Consider the following 14,537-nt stretch of genomic DNA (forward strand, 5'->3'; position numbering starts at 1 on the left):
AACTCTAACTCCCCAAAAGAAACTGTACCAAAATCGCAAACTAACCAATGGGGAGCAAGCAAGGCTAAAAACACCTTATCTGAATAGAAACACAGTGGGAAAAAAAACACCAAAAGGAAAAATCTGACCGATGTAAAGCTTGATTACCAGACAAATGGATAAATAAGTTCCTAACTCACCGGAATAAAAACCTCCAAACACCCTGGGATTGATTCTCGATAAGAGCAATAAGGCAACAAATAAGATCAAGGGAAGAGTTTGAACCTACTAAGGTCCAGCATTTACCATCCAGCTAGTATCTGCTGGCAACCAGTCCTGTTGTTAAAGTGGACAGACTGGATCATGTAAAAACAGACCTTCAGATACTATGAGACTTGGTAATTCAATCAAATTAAACAAATGCAGTGGTCCTAAATTTCTGGAATGCAACTATGAGGGGGAGTACCAAAAACAAGACTCAAAATAAAAGAGCAGCAGAAAGTAAAACTATTAAGATGCACAGCGAATTCAACAATCCTCTACATTAAGCAACCAACAAAAAGAAAGACAGGGATACAGCCAGGGCTGAAAAGGAAAACAGCATAATCACTTACATCAGTATTATTACAAGCAGAAGAGGCAGGGATATCAAATCAGGAGAAATGCATCTATGCAAAAGCCATACAGAAATAAAGTGATGCACACTGATTTGTGGAAAGGAAACTATCCTGCCAAGTAACCAAAATAAAGTACAGTCAAAGAGAAAAGCCATAAAAATTGAAATTCCAAAATCCAGACCTTTCCTTTGTTCAATGTTTACAGAAGTGAACTAGCTCAATAAAGAGCAATATAGTTAGAAGCACATAACCTGATCAGGGGAAGTGAAAACTAGGCATTCTGCAAACCAGCGTGGTGAAAAGTAATGTTAGCATGAAGTGTGATAAAGCAGGGAAGCCAGTTTGGGCGAACCTGGACAGAAAGCAGTAGCCAAGCAGTTACAAACCAAACATTTCTACACAATCCTATTTAACATCTCAGCAGACAGTGAAGTGAAATGCTCAGGAATGCAACAACATCAATGCAGTCTTGCCTCTACCCAAGAAGAAGCAAAGATGAAGCTGGCAGGTATGAATAAATTTGGATCCTATTTAATCAGCAAACGCTGCTTAATCGAACTTGTTTCAGCGAAATGGCGAAATTCCGAGCACAGAACAGCGATTTTTTCCCTAGGGGAAAAAAAAAATCACTGGGCCGTTTTCGGGACTTTGCCATTTCCTCCAATGTGGTGCGATCTCGGAGTTGGTATATTTAAGTGGGGGGGCTTTACCCCCCCACTTTATTTTGTGTTGTTTTTTTTTAACAGATCAGCGATTTTTTTCCCGGGGGGGGGGGGGGGCGCTGATCTGTTTGTTTGGTATTTTGTCTTTTCGTGGAATTTGGGTTGATTATAGCGTTTGCAATATTGAGCATTCGCTTATATAATACAGACCCAATAAACTAGCACGATATTTTTGGTAGTAACATTATATAACCTGCTGTGAGGGAGAAGAAATGTGATCTCATTACCATCAGCTAGGCCAGAGAATTGTGGTATGCAGTCCATGCAAGTGGCTCAGTACCCCGCCCCCTCCCGAATGCAAAAAATGCTCTATATACACAGAGTGTTTATACACTGCCTGAAAACTTCTGGCATTATTTGTGCAGTAAACAAGTGACTGCTTCTGAATCCCCCCCCTCCCGAATGCAGATAATGCTCTATATACACAGAGTGTTTATACACTGCCTGAAAACTTCTGGCATTATTTGTGCAGTAAACAAGTGACTGCTTCTGAATCCCCCCTCAATGCAGATAAGGCTCTATATACACAGAATGTTTATACACTGCCTGAAAACTTCTGGCATTATTTGTGCAGTAAACAAGTGACTGCTTCTGAATCCCCCCCCCTCCCGAATGCAGATAATGCTCTATATACACAGAGTGTTTATACACTGCCTGAAAACGTCTGGCATTATTTGTGCAGTAAACAAGTGACTGCTTTTGAATCCCTCCCGAATGCAGATAATGCTCTATATACACAGAGTGTTTATACACTGCCTGAAAACGTCTGGCATTATTTGTGCAGTAAACAAGTGACTGCTTCTGAATCCCCCCCCCCCCTCCCGAATGCAGATAATGCTCTATATACACAGAGTGTTTATACACTGCCTGAAAACTTCTGGCATTCTTTGTGCAGTAAACAATTGACTGCTTCTGAACCCCCCCCCCTCCCGAATGCAGATAATGCTCTATATACACAGAGTGTTTATACACTGCCTGAAAACGTCTGGCATTATTTGTGCAGTAAACAAGTGACTGCTTCTGAATCGCAAAGAAAATGGTGAAAAGTGAAAATAATACATGCATCCGCAGAAAACTGCTTTTCGATTTCTTTCCTCCAACACTTAAAAGACTACTATGATTTTGCATCTCAGCTTACTCTGTGTGATGAAACAAAGTTAGGAAATACTGTTTAATTGCCCGCCACAAGCCTGGCAAATTCAAATCTTTCTACTCTGGCTGTATTTTAAATTGAGGAACACAACTTTTTTTCAGGACAGGAATGCAGATGAAGACACAGCAGTTTCCTGGGTAAGTACAGCTTTTGTTGCACATGATCTTTAAATCCTGAAAAAACTGGATGGTCAGGTCAAACCTCTCATACCACCAGATTCCACATTTCCTTAATGAAGCATGCCAGGCCCTTACTTTGTTAATTCAATACCACTTGGGGAAGCTACTGCTGGTGCTGCAAACATTCAAAACTAAAGACCGACATGTGCAAGAAGAAATGCTTACCTTGGATTGACTTCCAGGTGGTAATTGCTTGCAATCGTACTGATTTCAATTTTTTTCTTTGATGGTGCCTATGTACAAGCAAGTCAAAATAATAAATACTTGGCAAATAGTCATTTAAGCTGTAATGATGCTTCACTAACAGAAATAGCAAAATACAGATATAAATATAGTTTGACCTTCTTTTCTGTTTAAAATATAGTGCACAACAGCACCTTCCAGGTCTGTGATTACATGCATGCGCACACACTTATCGGTTATCTACGTCAAGTATTTACATGTACGCACACACATACTTATTTATACTTGTTAACCAGGGTGAAATGCGGATACCTTTTTCAGCCGGGGAGCACTACCTAGTTAAGTGACTCTACCAGTCGCACAGTATACAAATGACTGAAGGAATCAAACCCACAACCACAGGATCCAGCTGACAGAAAAAAGCTTTTATCGTCTGTATTAAATGCCAGATAGCAGTTATAAAGGTATATACTTATTGGTACTTTGCAGAAAATATAATTGATCAGCACAGAAAATTTTCTGCCCCTCCACCCCGGAGTAATGCTCCAACAATACCAACTGCTGGGTTTAATACACACAGCACTACTAGCCCAAAAGACTTACTTGCTACAGGAAAATTAAGATGACAAAAAGTACTAAACCCCGGCAAAATTATCAATGAAATAGAAACACTTCAAACAATGTTTCTGAGGGGAGATAGGAGGCAAACCCACCTGAACTCTCAACCTCTTTACTTATAACCTCAAAAAGAAAATACCAACTGAGAAAGAGAGAAAGAGAGAGAGAGAGAGAGAGAGAGAGAGAGAGAGAGAGAGAGAGAGAGAGAGAAAGAGAAAGAAAGAAATGCACCGTGAAATGCATTATTTTGATCTAGATCCAAGAAATGCAACCTTGGACACAGGAAATTAGAAGTTATGTACTCACCATAACGTTCCATCTGAGTAGGTGTATTCATTTGTCTGCAACCTGTGGGTTATGGATCCGATATCGGATCCGAACCGGCATGGTTTACCAGCTATGGATCCAAGTTCTCAGCTCCTCCCCTCACCCATAATGCCCTGCTCTACCCTCATGACCTCAGATCGAGTTTGCCAACAGCAAGAACACCCTGAAAAGGGTAACACATAATATGCAGGAAACTGAAAGGCCAGGGGGATAGGAGGGCGGGATGGTTGCAGACAAATGAATACACCTACTCAGATGGAACGTTATGGTGAGTACATAACTTCTAAATCTGAAGTAGGAGATTCATTTGTCTGCAACCTGTGGGACAGAGTCCCCAGCTACCTGAATCTTGGGGCCATCATGGAAGGATATTCCGGAGCACCGGAGCCAAATGATGCTCTACCCCTAGATGCAAGATCCAACTTATAGTGGGAAATAAAAGTATGAGATGAAGCCCACGTGGCTGCTGCACAAATATCATCTAGAGGAATCCTAGCCTTAAAGGCTGCAGAGGTAGATACTGACCGGGTTGAATGGGAGCGTACACCCTCCGGTGCGGGCCTTCCTGAAGCTTGATAAGCCAATAAGATACACTGTGAAATCCAGCGAGACAGAGAAACTTTAGAAATTGGCTTGCCCAAATTAAATTTAGCAAAGGAAATAAACAACTGGTCGGATTGCCTATGACCAGCCGTTCTGTTTAGATAAAATCTAAGTTGCCTGTGAACATCTAAGGAGTGAAGCTTGTATTCACCTTTGTTTTCATATTTAGGAAAGAAAACAGGGAGGTTAATGGATTGATTAATGTTTGCCTCAGAAGCTACTTTAGGAAGAAAGGACGGGTTGGTCCTGAGGTAAACACGGTCCGGATGAAATACCAAGTAAGGAGGTTTAGCTGATAATGCTTGGAGCTCTGAAACTCTCTTGGCCGATGTAATGGCTACTAAAAAGGCTGTCTTGAAAGACAAGAATTTGAGATCCACCGTAGCCGCTGGTTCGAAGGGGGGGGGCGGTCAAGGCCTGGAGAACTAAGGAGAGGTCCCAAGGAGGAACCGCTTGTTTCACAGGGGGCCTGAGAAGGAAAGTACCTTTAAGAAAAATTTTACACAACTTGGCTGACATAAGTGGACTAGAGTCATGACCAATGTGATAATGAGAAATTGCCGCCAGTTGTACTCTGACTGTGGAACTGCTGGCACCATCATTAAAAAGAGAGGTTAGAAAGTCAAGCACTAAAGGGAGTGGAACCGTGAAGGGATTCAGGCATTGCCGCTCCGCCCACAAAGAAAACCGCTTCCACTTGCTGCGGTAGACTTTCCTAGTGGACGGTTTATGAGCTGCCACCAGGATAGCCTTAACAGGGGACGAAATACCGGAGTCCTGATCAAGAGTGGAACTGGAGCAGCCAAGCGGTCAGCTTCAGGTTAGGTTCGGAGGAGATATGCAGGATGGGTGGGATATCAGATCCGGAATGGGATCTAGAATCCAAGGAGGATTCACCGAGTGAGACCTTAGAAAGGGGAACCAGATCTGTCGAGGCCAAAACGGAGCAATGAGAATCATTCTGCAACCCACCCGAGAGGCTTTCTGAAGAACTTGGAGCATCAGAGGCAAGGGTGGATAAGCGTACAGAAGACCGGGTGGCCAAGCATGCACCAGAGCGTCTCTTGGAGAACCTCCTGGAGGGGGTATCAGAGCGAAAAAACTGTCGCACTTGGTGTTTGAGGGAGAGGCAAAAAGATCGCATGAAGGAGTTCCCCACCGTGCGAATATGCGTTCCGCTACTTGAAAATTGAGAGACCACTCGTAAGGGGTCAGAATGGTGCGACTGAGCTTGTCCGCCAGGATGTTGGACCGACCCGGAATGTGCGTTGCTATTAGAAAGCGGTTGGTGGAGATTGCCCATTGCCAAACTCTCATGGCTTCTCGACAAAGGGGGTAAGACCTTGTTCCCCCTTGCTTGTTGATGTACCAGACAACCGACATGTTGTCCGATTGAATCGCAATTGTTCCCAAGGGAAGAAATTCCTGAAGTGCTAGCAACGCTAAGAGCACTGCTCTCATCTCCAGAACGTTGATATGCAGAAAGGTCTCTGAATCGTTCCAAGTGCCTTGGATGGTCCGGCCCACAAAATGCCCCCCCCACCCGAGGCGGGAGGCGTCCGTGGTCACCGTGGCGAGAGGGGGAGAAGCACAAAATGGGCGGCCTCCGTGGAGATCCGGGGAGTGAATCCACCACAGGAGGGACCGCTTGCAAGCCTTGCTGATCGCAATGGGGTGATGCATAGGGAGAGCAAGGTATGACCATTGTACTAAGAGAGTCCACTGGAGGATGCGCATATTGAGCCTGGCAAGAGGAAGAAGTGCTATAGCAGACGCCATGGACCCTAGAGCCCTCAGGACCAACTCCGCCGGAACAGAACTTGAGTGGAGAATGGCCCGCACCTGGAGCTGCAGATTTTGAACTCTGTCCGCAGTGAGGAAGGCTTTTAAATTACTTGTGTCTAACCTGGCCCCTATAAAATCCAAGAGCTGTGTGGGCGCCAGGTTGGATTTCTTCGATTTATTGTAATGCCCAGAAAGGGAGCAAGATGGAGAAAGGAGTCTCGCCAATAGTAGTAGATGCCTTGTTGGGGCGGTGAAGCCAGTCGTCCAGGTAGGGAAGACCTGTACCCCTGAAGCCTCAGGTGGGCCGCTACCACTGCTAATACTTTGGTGAACACCCTGGGGGCTGTGGTGAGACCAAAGGGAAGGACCCGGAACTGGTAGTGACTGGCTCCCAGCCGAAGCGGAGGAACCTCCTGGAGCGCCTGTCCATCAGGATGTGGTAGTACGCATCTTTGAGGTCTATAGAGCACATCCAGTGATTTTCTCCCAGAAGGGGGAGAATAGATTGCAGAGTGACCATTCGAATTTTTCCTTGGGGACTGCCAGATTCAAGAGAGAAAGGTCTAGAATTGGTCTTAGTTCCCCCGTCTTTTTTGGCACTAAAAAGAACCTGGAGTAGAACCCTGATCCGATCTGGTCTGGGGGGACGGGCTGGATGGCTCTTTTCTTTAGCAGATGGCCAATTTCTGCCAAAGCGGCCTCCCGTTGACCGGGTGGAACGTCTGGGAGGGACTTCAACTTTGGTAAGTGAAGGAAAGGGATGCGGTATCCTCTGGATATGATTTGGAGAACCCAGCGGTCTGATGTTATGGACTCCCATGCCGCTAGGTGCCCCGAGAAACGTCCCCCGACTGCCTCCAGAGTGGAGCAGCCGGGCAACCCCTCAGGGTTGCTGCGGGCCGTTCAGAGAAAGGTTCTCTGGACCCGAAGTTCCTGGGAGCCCCTCTGCCTCTAGGGCGGCGTCCTCCCTGTCCTCCTCTGCCACGGAAGGACTGGTTGTCCAGAGCAGGCTGGGATTGCTGCGACTTCGGAACCACATCTTCTTCTGACCCTTTTGGTTCCTAGAGTAGGGCCTCTGGGGTGCAGAGAAGCGGATTCCGGCGGCAGACAGCGTCTTCCGTCCTTCTCGCTCTGGGTCAAGGTGTCGCGAACGGTTTTGCCAAAGAGGCAGAACCATCAAAGGCGTTAGCAAAGACGCTTTGAAGGGCTCAGAAAAATCGCAGTGACGGAGCCAGGCCTGACGTCTAGTGACTAGGCCTGCCCCTGCGGCTCTAAATCGCCTTCCGTAGCATGGGAGAGTAGCCGCATAGAGGTATTAGTAACTGATCTAAGAGTGGCCATGCGGGTGGAGTGCAGCATCTTGTCCTCCTCCGACATGGACTCTGGGGGAGATGCAGCGTATTCTTTAATGAGATCTCGCTGCATCCTAATGACGTGTGCCAGGTAGTTCAGCGCCCTTACCGAGAAGGTCGCTGAACTAAACATCCGCTTCCCCAAGCGGTCCATCATCCGAGACTCCTTGCTCATTGTATGGACTGAGGGACTCTCCCGAGCAAGTTCCCTCTTGGTGGCCGCCGCCGTCAACATGGCATCTACCGGAGGCCCCTTACTCCAATGGGCACAGTCTGACGGTGGGCTGAGGATCCTATCGGGCCTCTTAGGGATTGGCTCCACGGTGTCCGGTTCCTTCCACGCCCTGGTGGTAATGAGGTCCACCAGGGGGTCGGCAGGAGGGGACACCCAAGAGGTAGACGGGCCCGCTTCAAATGCCTCCAAGAACACGGACTCGTCCGAGGAAGACTTGGGGGCAGACCACCCCCCCTTATACGGAGCATTTCCATGATGTCCCCAAATGAGACATCCTCAGGGGGTGACCGTGGGGAGCCTTCCCCTTCCTCCAAGTCCGTGTCTTCCGTGAGAGACTCGGGGGAGTCGATGTGCCTCCTTTTGCACGTATGCTTGCGAGGAATATCCTCTGGGGGGCTGTCAGAGGACTCCTCACAAGCAGCAACCTGTTCCATTGGAGCAGCTTGGGGCACAGAAGCGGGCTGTCCCAAGGGCCGGATGGTGGAAGCCTGACCCAGTGCAGAGGGAGCGGGACGGAGCGAAACAAGTGCCGGGGTCCGGAGACCCTCAACAGGGCCCTCTCCACTACATCAAATGCCGAAGGGGAGCCGACCTCGACCAAAGGATCCGACAATCGGCTCCCCCTCGGATCCGAAGAGTAGATCGGAGTCGGCGCCGAAGCGCTCGGATCCGAAGGGACAGTGCGCTCCGACACAGACGGCGCCGAAGGAGCACTGATCCCCCCGGATCCGAGGCTCGGATCCAGGCTCCGAGAGGTCGGATCCGATGCACTCGAGGGCAGGGTCTGATCCGAAGTACAAAGTACTATTGGCACCGACCCACCTCCGGCTCCGAAGCTGCTCGGCTCCAGCTGCTCCGAGCCCGGGTAGCGGGTCGGAGAAGGAGCAATCGGTTTGAAAAAGGGTGTTGAGCTCCCCCCCAGAGGGGGGGAGGCAAGAGCACTCCCATCTGCATCTGGGCCTGGATGAACCTTCTCATCATCCGGTCCAGATCAGCATCCGAAAGGCTATACGTAGATCTCGACAAGGCTACCGAGGTAGGCCTGGAGTGCCTCCTCGATAGCCTCGGCGGAGATCGGGTCTCCTCCTCCTCAGGTCCCGGTGAAAAACACACTGGAGACCGGAGCCGAGAAGGAGGAGACCGAGCCGACAATGGAGCCGACAACGGAGCCGGGGGAGAAGCCCGCTTGGCTGGCGGGGCCGAAACAGAGGTCTCGGCCCGCCGCTTATGGTGCTTCTCCCTCCGGTACCTTTTCTTAGCATCCCTCTCCTCCGAACCAGAAACGGGAGGTTGAGTCCCAGGAGGAGGAGGGGCGCAGAAGGAATAACCGTGGAGCAGTTACTCCTGAAGGAGTGGAGGTCGGAGCCGAGTCCGGGTAAAAGGCCCGCCAAAACAAGCTTGGACCTCCGCTCCTTCAATGCCCTGGGGTTGAACCCTGCACAAATGGAACATCCAGATGTGAGGTGTTCAACCCCAGGCATCTAACACGAGTGTGGCCATCAGCTGGGGAAAGCTTATGGCCACACTCGAGCATTTAGAAAAATAGACGGGTTGCTCTGACATCCCAATCTATAACAGTAGTTACTAAAACTAAAAGTAACTAAAGAACACAAAAACACTCACAGGCCCAACACACACACACTACGCTAACAGCGAGGGAGGGATATAACTTTTAGATTAAACTCTAAAAAGTAAATATACCAAAGGGAAACCTACACTTTCACACAAAAAAACAATAAAATATCTTAAATTATGCAATTTAAACACTGAAAACTAGCACTTAGCTTGAGAGCTTGAGAAACAATCCGGTCACCATGCGCGGCAAACGAGATCTGAGGTCATGAGGGTAGAGCAGGGCATTATGGGTGAGGGGAGGAGCTGAGAGCTTGGATCCATAGCTGGTAAACCATGCCGGTTCGGATCCGATATCGGATCCATAACCCACAGGTTGCAGACAAATGAATCTCCTACTTCAGATCAAAAGTTCAGTGCCCAAAGGGGGATACCCAGCAAAAATGCACCCACTCAAAACATACAGAGGGAAATTAAAAACAAAAATAACCATGGTAGATTCAAACTACAGAAGACAGCCCTTCATAAGTTCAGAGATTCATAGGTACAGTGGACATAAGTGTACACACCATACTAAAATGCCAGATTTTTGTGATATAAAAAATGAGACCACAATAAATAATTTCAAAACTTTTCCCACCTTTAATGTGACCTATAACATGTACAATTCAATTGAAAAACAAATCTGTTAGGGGAAAAAAATAAAAAAAACGTACAATATGCTGGTTGCATAAGTGTGTACACCTTTAAACTAATACTGTGTTGTGTGTGCACACCTTTAAACTAATACTATGTTGAAGCACCTTTTGATTTAATTACAGCATTCAATCTTCTTGGGTACACACCTGCCATCAATTAAAGAGACTCTGATTAACCCCAAATGAAGTTCAGTTGTCCTAGTAGGAGTTTCCTGATATTTACTCAGTTGCCTGCTAGAGCAAAAGCCATGGTTTGCAGACAGCTTACAAAGCATCAAAGGGATCTCACTGTTGAAAGGTATCAGTCAGGGGAAGGGTGCAAAAAAATTTCCACAGCATTGGATATACCAAGGAAGACAGTCATCAAAAAGTGTGACAGTTCGTCCCCATGGTTGTAGAGTCTAATTATATGATTTGCAAGGGGAAGGTACAGCAGGGTTTACAGCCGTCTAGGCTGTGCACTGTAAGGGTACAGGCTCCAATCAGACCAACAGGAATGAAACTCATGAGGTGGTACTACATAGCGTGCAAACTAGTTACTTTATGTGCAACTAAGTAATGAGAACATTTGTGGCATAAATTCATTCAAGTCTCTGACAATCTGCTTATTCCATTTCATGGTCATGGGCAAAAGGGAGAGAAACTCAACCCAAACAGGAGAAACCCTGTTGGAGGTTGACACAGGTGCATGTACAAACACACAATAAGAAGGATGACCAATTCACCTAGGGTATTCAAAAGAACATTTACAAGAAAAATGTGACCCTCTAGTTTAGCTCAAAACAAAGCTAGCCGATCATGAAATGCAGTACATACCAAAATACAGACTTGTTTTCAGAGAAAAAGATACAGGAAATGCTGAATGCTTTCTTGTGTGATGCATTTTCAGGATGCATTAAAAAAGGAATAGATACTGTTAATAACTCCTGCCACATTCATGAAATTTTCTGTAAGAACTGTTGTATGGAGATAAAAAAAACTTGCCCAAGTTACAATTACCATTATAAAGAGCATCTTTTACGAATGAAAGGTTTTTTGGCAGCCCCTAAACTAATGATTTTTGAGATAAAATTCTACAACTAAATTAAGAAACTACAAAAAACCTATAAACCACTGGTGAATGTGAAGGGACTTCAGGTTGGAATGCAAAATTCTGCTATTGTCAAAGAACAGAAAGTTTGGAGGCAGCAGCAATTGTAATAGGGCCATCACAGGTCAGTGTGTGAACAACAGGGAACAAATGGCACTGACAGGTCTACAGCAGAATAATTAAAAGAATCTGTAACCTGGTCCATTTTCTTTCAAAACAACTGTGCAATATGAAATGGTGCAAAGGAAGCCTTTTTTTCCAAATTACTACAAATGAAACCACTGGAAATTTTTTCTCTCCTCAACCATGAGACAAGATCAGGAAGTTTGGAGTTGGATGGGGAAGCAAAATGGTCCCACACAGGGGTGCTCTGTCTCCAAATAACAGCACTGCCTAGCTCCCATTCATGACAAAAAAAATGCTGTTGTCTTGGATTATAACTGGTCTTAACTAGATTAGGAAATGTTTTGAGTTCAGCTGTTCTATATTTTTTTTAACTGGAGCTAGTTTGAAAACCATTTTCAGTCATGATCTTAACAGATGGCATATAGGTAACAGCGATTAAATTTATGCTAAAAAAATGCATACATGTCATGATACACACCAATTCTTTACATCACAATTTAAACAGCAGGAATTAACACTTCTCAATTTGATGCCTGGTTACCTGAGAAGCATAAGGGCAGTAAAAAACAATTGATTGTTTTATCGACTGGTATTGTGTATTTAGCTATATGTGTTGCCTTCCACTTTGGTAATACCAAAAGAAAGTTAAACCAAAGAATTTATGAACATGCTTACACTACTGAAAAAGGCAGAAGAATAATGCACACTACACACACAGTTTAACTTGTAAAAATGTTTACAAAATTCAGTGCCTTCCACTTTGGTAATACCAAAAGAAAGTTAAACCAATGAATTTATGAACATGCTTACACTACTGAAAAAGGCAGAAGAATAATGCACACTACACACACAGTTTAACCTGTAAAAATTTTACAAAATTCAGATTTTTGTTTTAGATTCAGTGAAGCTGAATTTCAGGGGTCGAGACTTAAAGCCACTTTGTAAAAAATAAAAAAAAAGGGGTGGGGGGTGGAGAGGCAGTTAAAATTAAATGCAACAGTGTCTCCCCTGGGTAAGGAGCATACTAAAATTGTAAGTACAACATTATCATTTACTGCTCAGTATCAGTGTGTGTGTGTGTGTGTGTGTGTGTGTGTGTGTGTGTGTGTGTGTGTGTTACTCATTTGCATTTATTACCTCATTTTGGTAGATACATTGCTCTGACAAAGTCTTGGATTTTAATATTAAGGACTTTCATCTTTTAAAGTCTGGTTATAAGGGAACTCTCATTGTGACCATTTTAGTTTCAATGATTTTTACTGGCACCTGGGTTTTGCAGTCTTTTTGCTTCATTAAATTAATCAAAATCAAAGTTGGGATGAAGAAGAAGCCATCCATCTGTCCACACATTTACTTTACAATAATCCACTTTATCATTTATAGGAGAAGAGGGTGGCTGAAGCCACACCCTAGTATCCAGTGAGCCTAAATCACAAACCTGTTCTTGAAAGGGTGCTGATTTATTAGTTTGTGTGCGTGCACACACACACACACACACACACACACACACACACACACACACACACACACACCAAACTCAATTTACATGAAGTCCGGAGAATAACTATCTACTACACGTATCAGGGAGATTGGAAGAAAATTAAGTACACAGAAGAGATCCACAGGAATGCATAGAGAACATGCTGATTCCACAAAGGACTACCACACAAAAACAGGACCGAAGAATCTCTTGCTGTAAACCAGCAATGCTAATTCATGTGCATCGTGGCTCAGATGCTTTTGAAGACAAAAATTTCTCTGATAACCAAGCTTTTCCTCAAACAGTATCAAATTCTGGAACCAGAAAAATATATGTGACACAGGACTATACGGAGACAGCATCTGCCTTTTTCAAAGAAAAAAAAGTAGTCTGCCAAATGGCAGATCCTTGAAGACACTGAAAAAAAAAATGTTTTTCTTTTTAAATACTTCCTTCTACCTTTATAGACATCTAAAGCACACAGCTAAGAATCATCTTTTCTAAGATGCAAATCAGATCACAGGCAACAAAAATTGATATATGGTTAAGTAATTAATAATGCTCTTGTGACACAGAAAAGGTCAACAAAATGTGCCCTATATACCACAAACCAAAAACATAAACCATAAATAAATTGAGGTGACCTATGTATACATTAAATATGTTTATATTAATACACTATACATATACAAGTGTGTGTATATATATATATATATATATATATATATATATATATATATATATATAAAATAAAAATTATATATATGCGCGCGCGTGCACACACACATTATTTTTTTTTTCCGGGTCTATATCATTTAATCGAAATTCCAAAATGTCAAACACCATATGTTCGAACTTGGAATTTCAAATATTGAAAACATCGAACGCCTAGAATAGCAAATTTTTTCCCAGGGAACAAATTTGCTGTTACGAGAAACCTACACACAACACAAGCACACCAAAATAAACAAACCACACACATACAGTTAACAAAACCCAACGTCACACTAAACCACACATACATTACTAACTATCCACTTACCTTAACCTGCACCCTAACCCTAAGGTCCGTAACTCTGGCAGCACAGTGGAGGAAATGGGCCCAAAATCTTGCCCTTGGTAAGATTTTGATGTTACAGGGCTTCGCTATTTTCAACATTCAATGTTTTGAGTTTGACGTTTTGTCATTTGGCGTTTTACGTGTTCGGAACTTTGATACAGACCCGGTTTTCCAAGGTGGTCATGATATAAGCCCTAGCCCAAAAATAAGCCCCAATTAAGATGGTCAACAACACATAACGGATATGTTGAATTATAAAATAATATTATTGCCACCCTTTGACGGAGGTTATCGTACTCTGCTTGCCATTTTCGGACCATTCGGACACCCAACTTCTTCTCTTTGCAGAAAGTCGTAAGATTCTTTCCCTGGGAGTCCTCCACGATTCTTACTGTAACCCTAATCATCAGTCACACTTGACAGTTGAGATCCTTGGCCCATAAACACTGACAGGTGTACTTTGATCAGTCAAAGTACAGACAACGCGCATAAAAGGCTGTGGTTGTGTCTTCTTAACAGTCGCCATTTTGTGTTGTCACTCCGGTCTCATAAGTCTTCAATTAACCCCCCCCCCCCAAAACAAGATGATTGCAAAAAGAAAGAGCTATTCCGTTGAGTACAAGAAAGGAATCGTGGAGGACTCCCGGGGAAAGAATCTAATGGCTTTCTGCAAAGAGAAGTTAGAGCTCCAAAAGGGTCTGAAAATGGCATGCAGTGTACGAGAACCTCAGTCAACAGGCCAACAAGGGAAATGCTAA

General features: G+C 44.6%; 1 protein-coding gene across 2 annotated transcripts in view; it reads right to left on the reverse strand.

Moving 5' to 3' along the window:
- RFC3 (replication factor C subunit 3) overlaps positions 1-14,537 on the reverse strand; it is a 520,251-nt gene that overhangs the window by 482,678 nt on the left and 23,036 nt on the right. For both annotated transcript variants that reach the window (XM_044073227.1, XM_044073225.1), the window contains one exon: positions 2,816-2,883. In XM_044073227.1, coding sequence (XP_043929162.1) covers positions 2,816-2,883 — 68 coding nt within the window. The remainder of the gene's footprint in view (positions 1-2,815; positions 2,884-14,537) is intronic.

Source organism: Protopterus annectens, chromosome 5.part1 (assembly GCF_019279795.1).
Source record: "Protopterus annectens isolate FY-2018-M chromosome 5.part1, PAN1.0, whole genome shotgun sequence".
Taxonomy (NCBI): Eukaryota; Metazoa; Chordata; order Ceratodontiformes; family Protopteridae; genus Protopterus; species Protopterus annectens.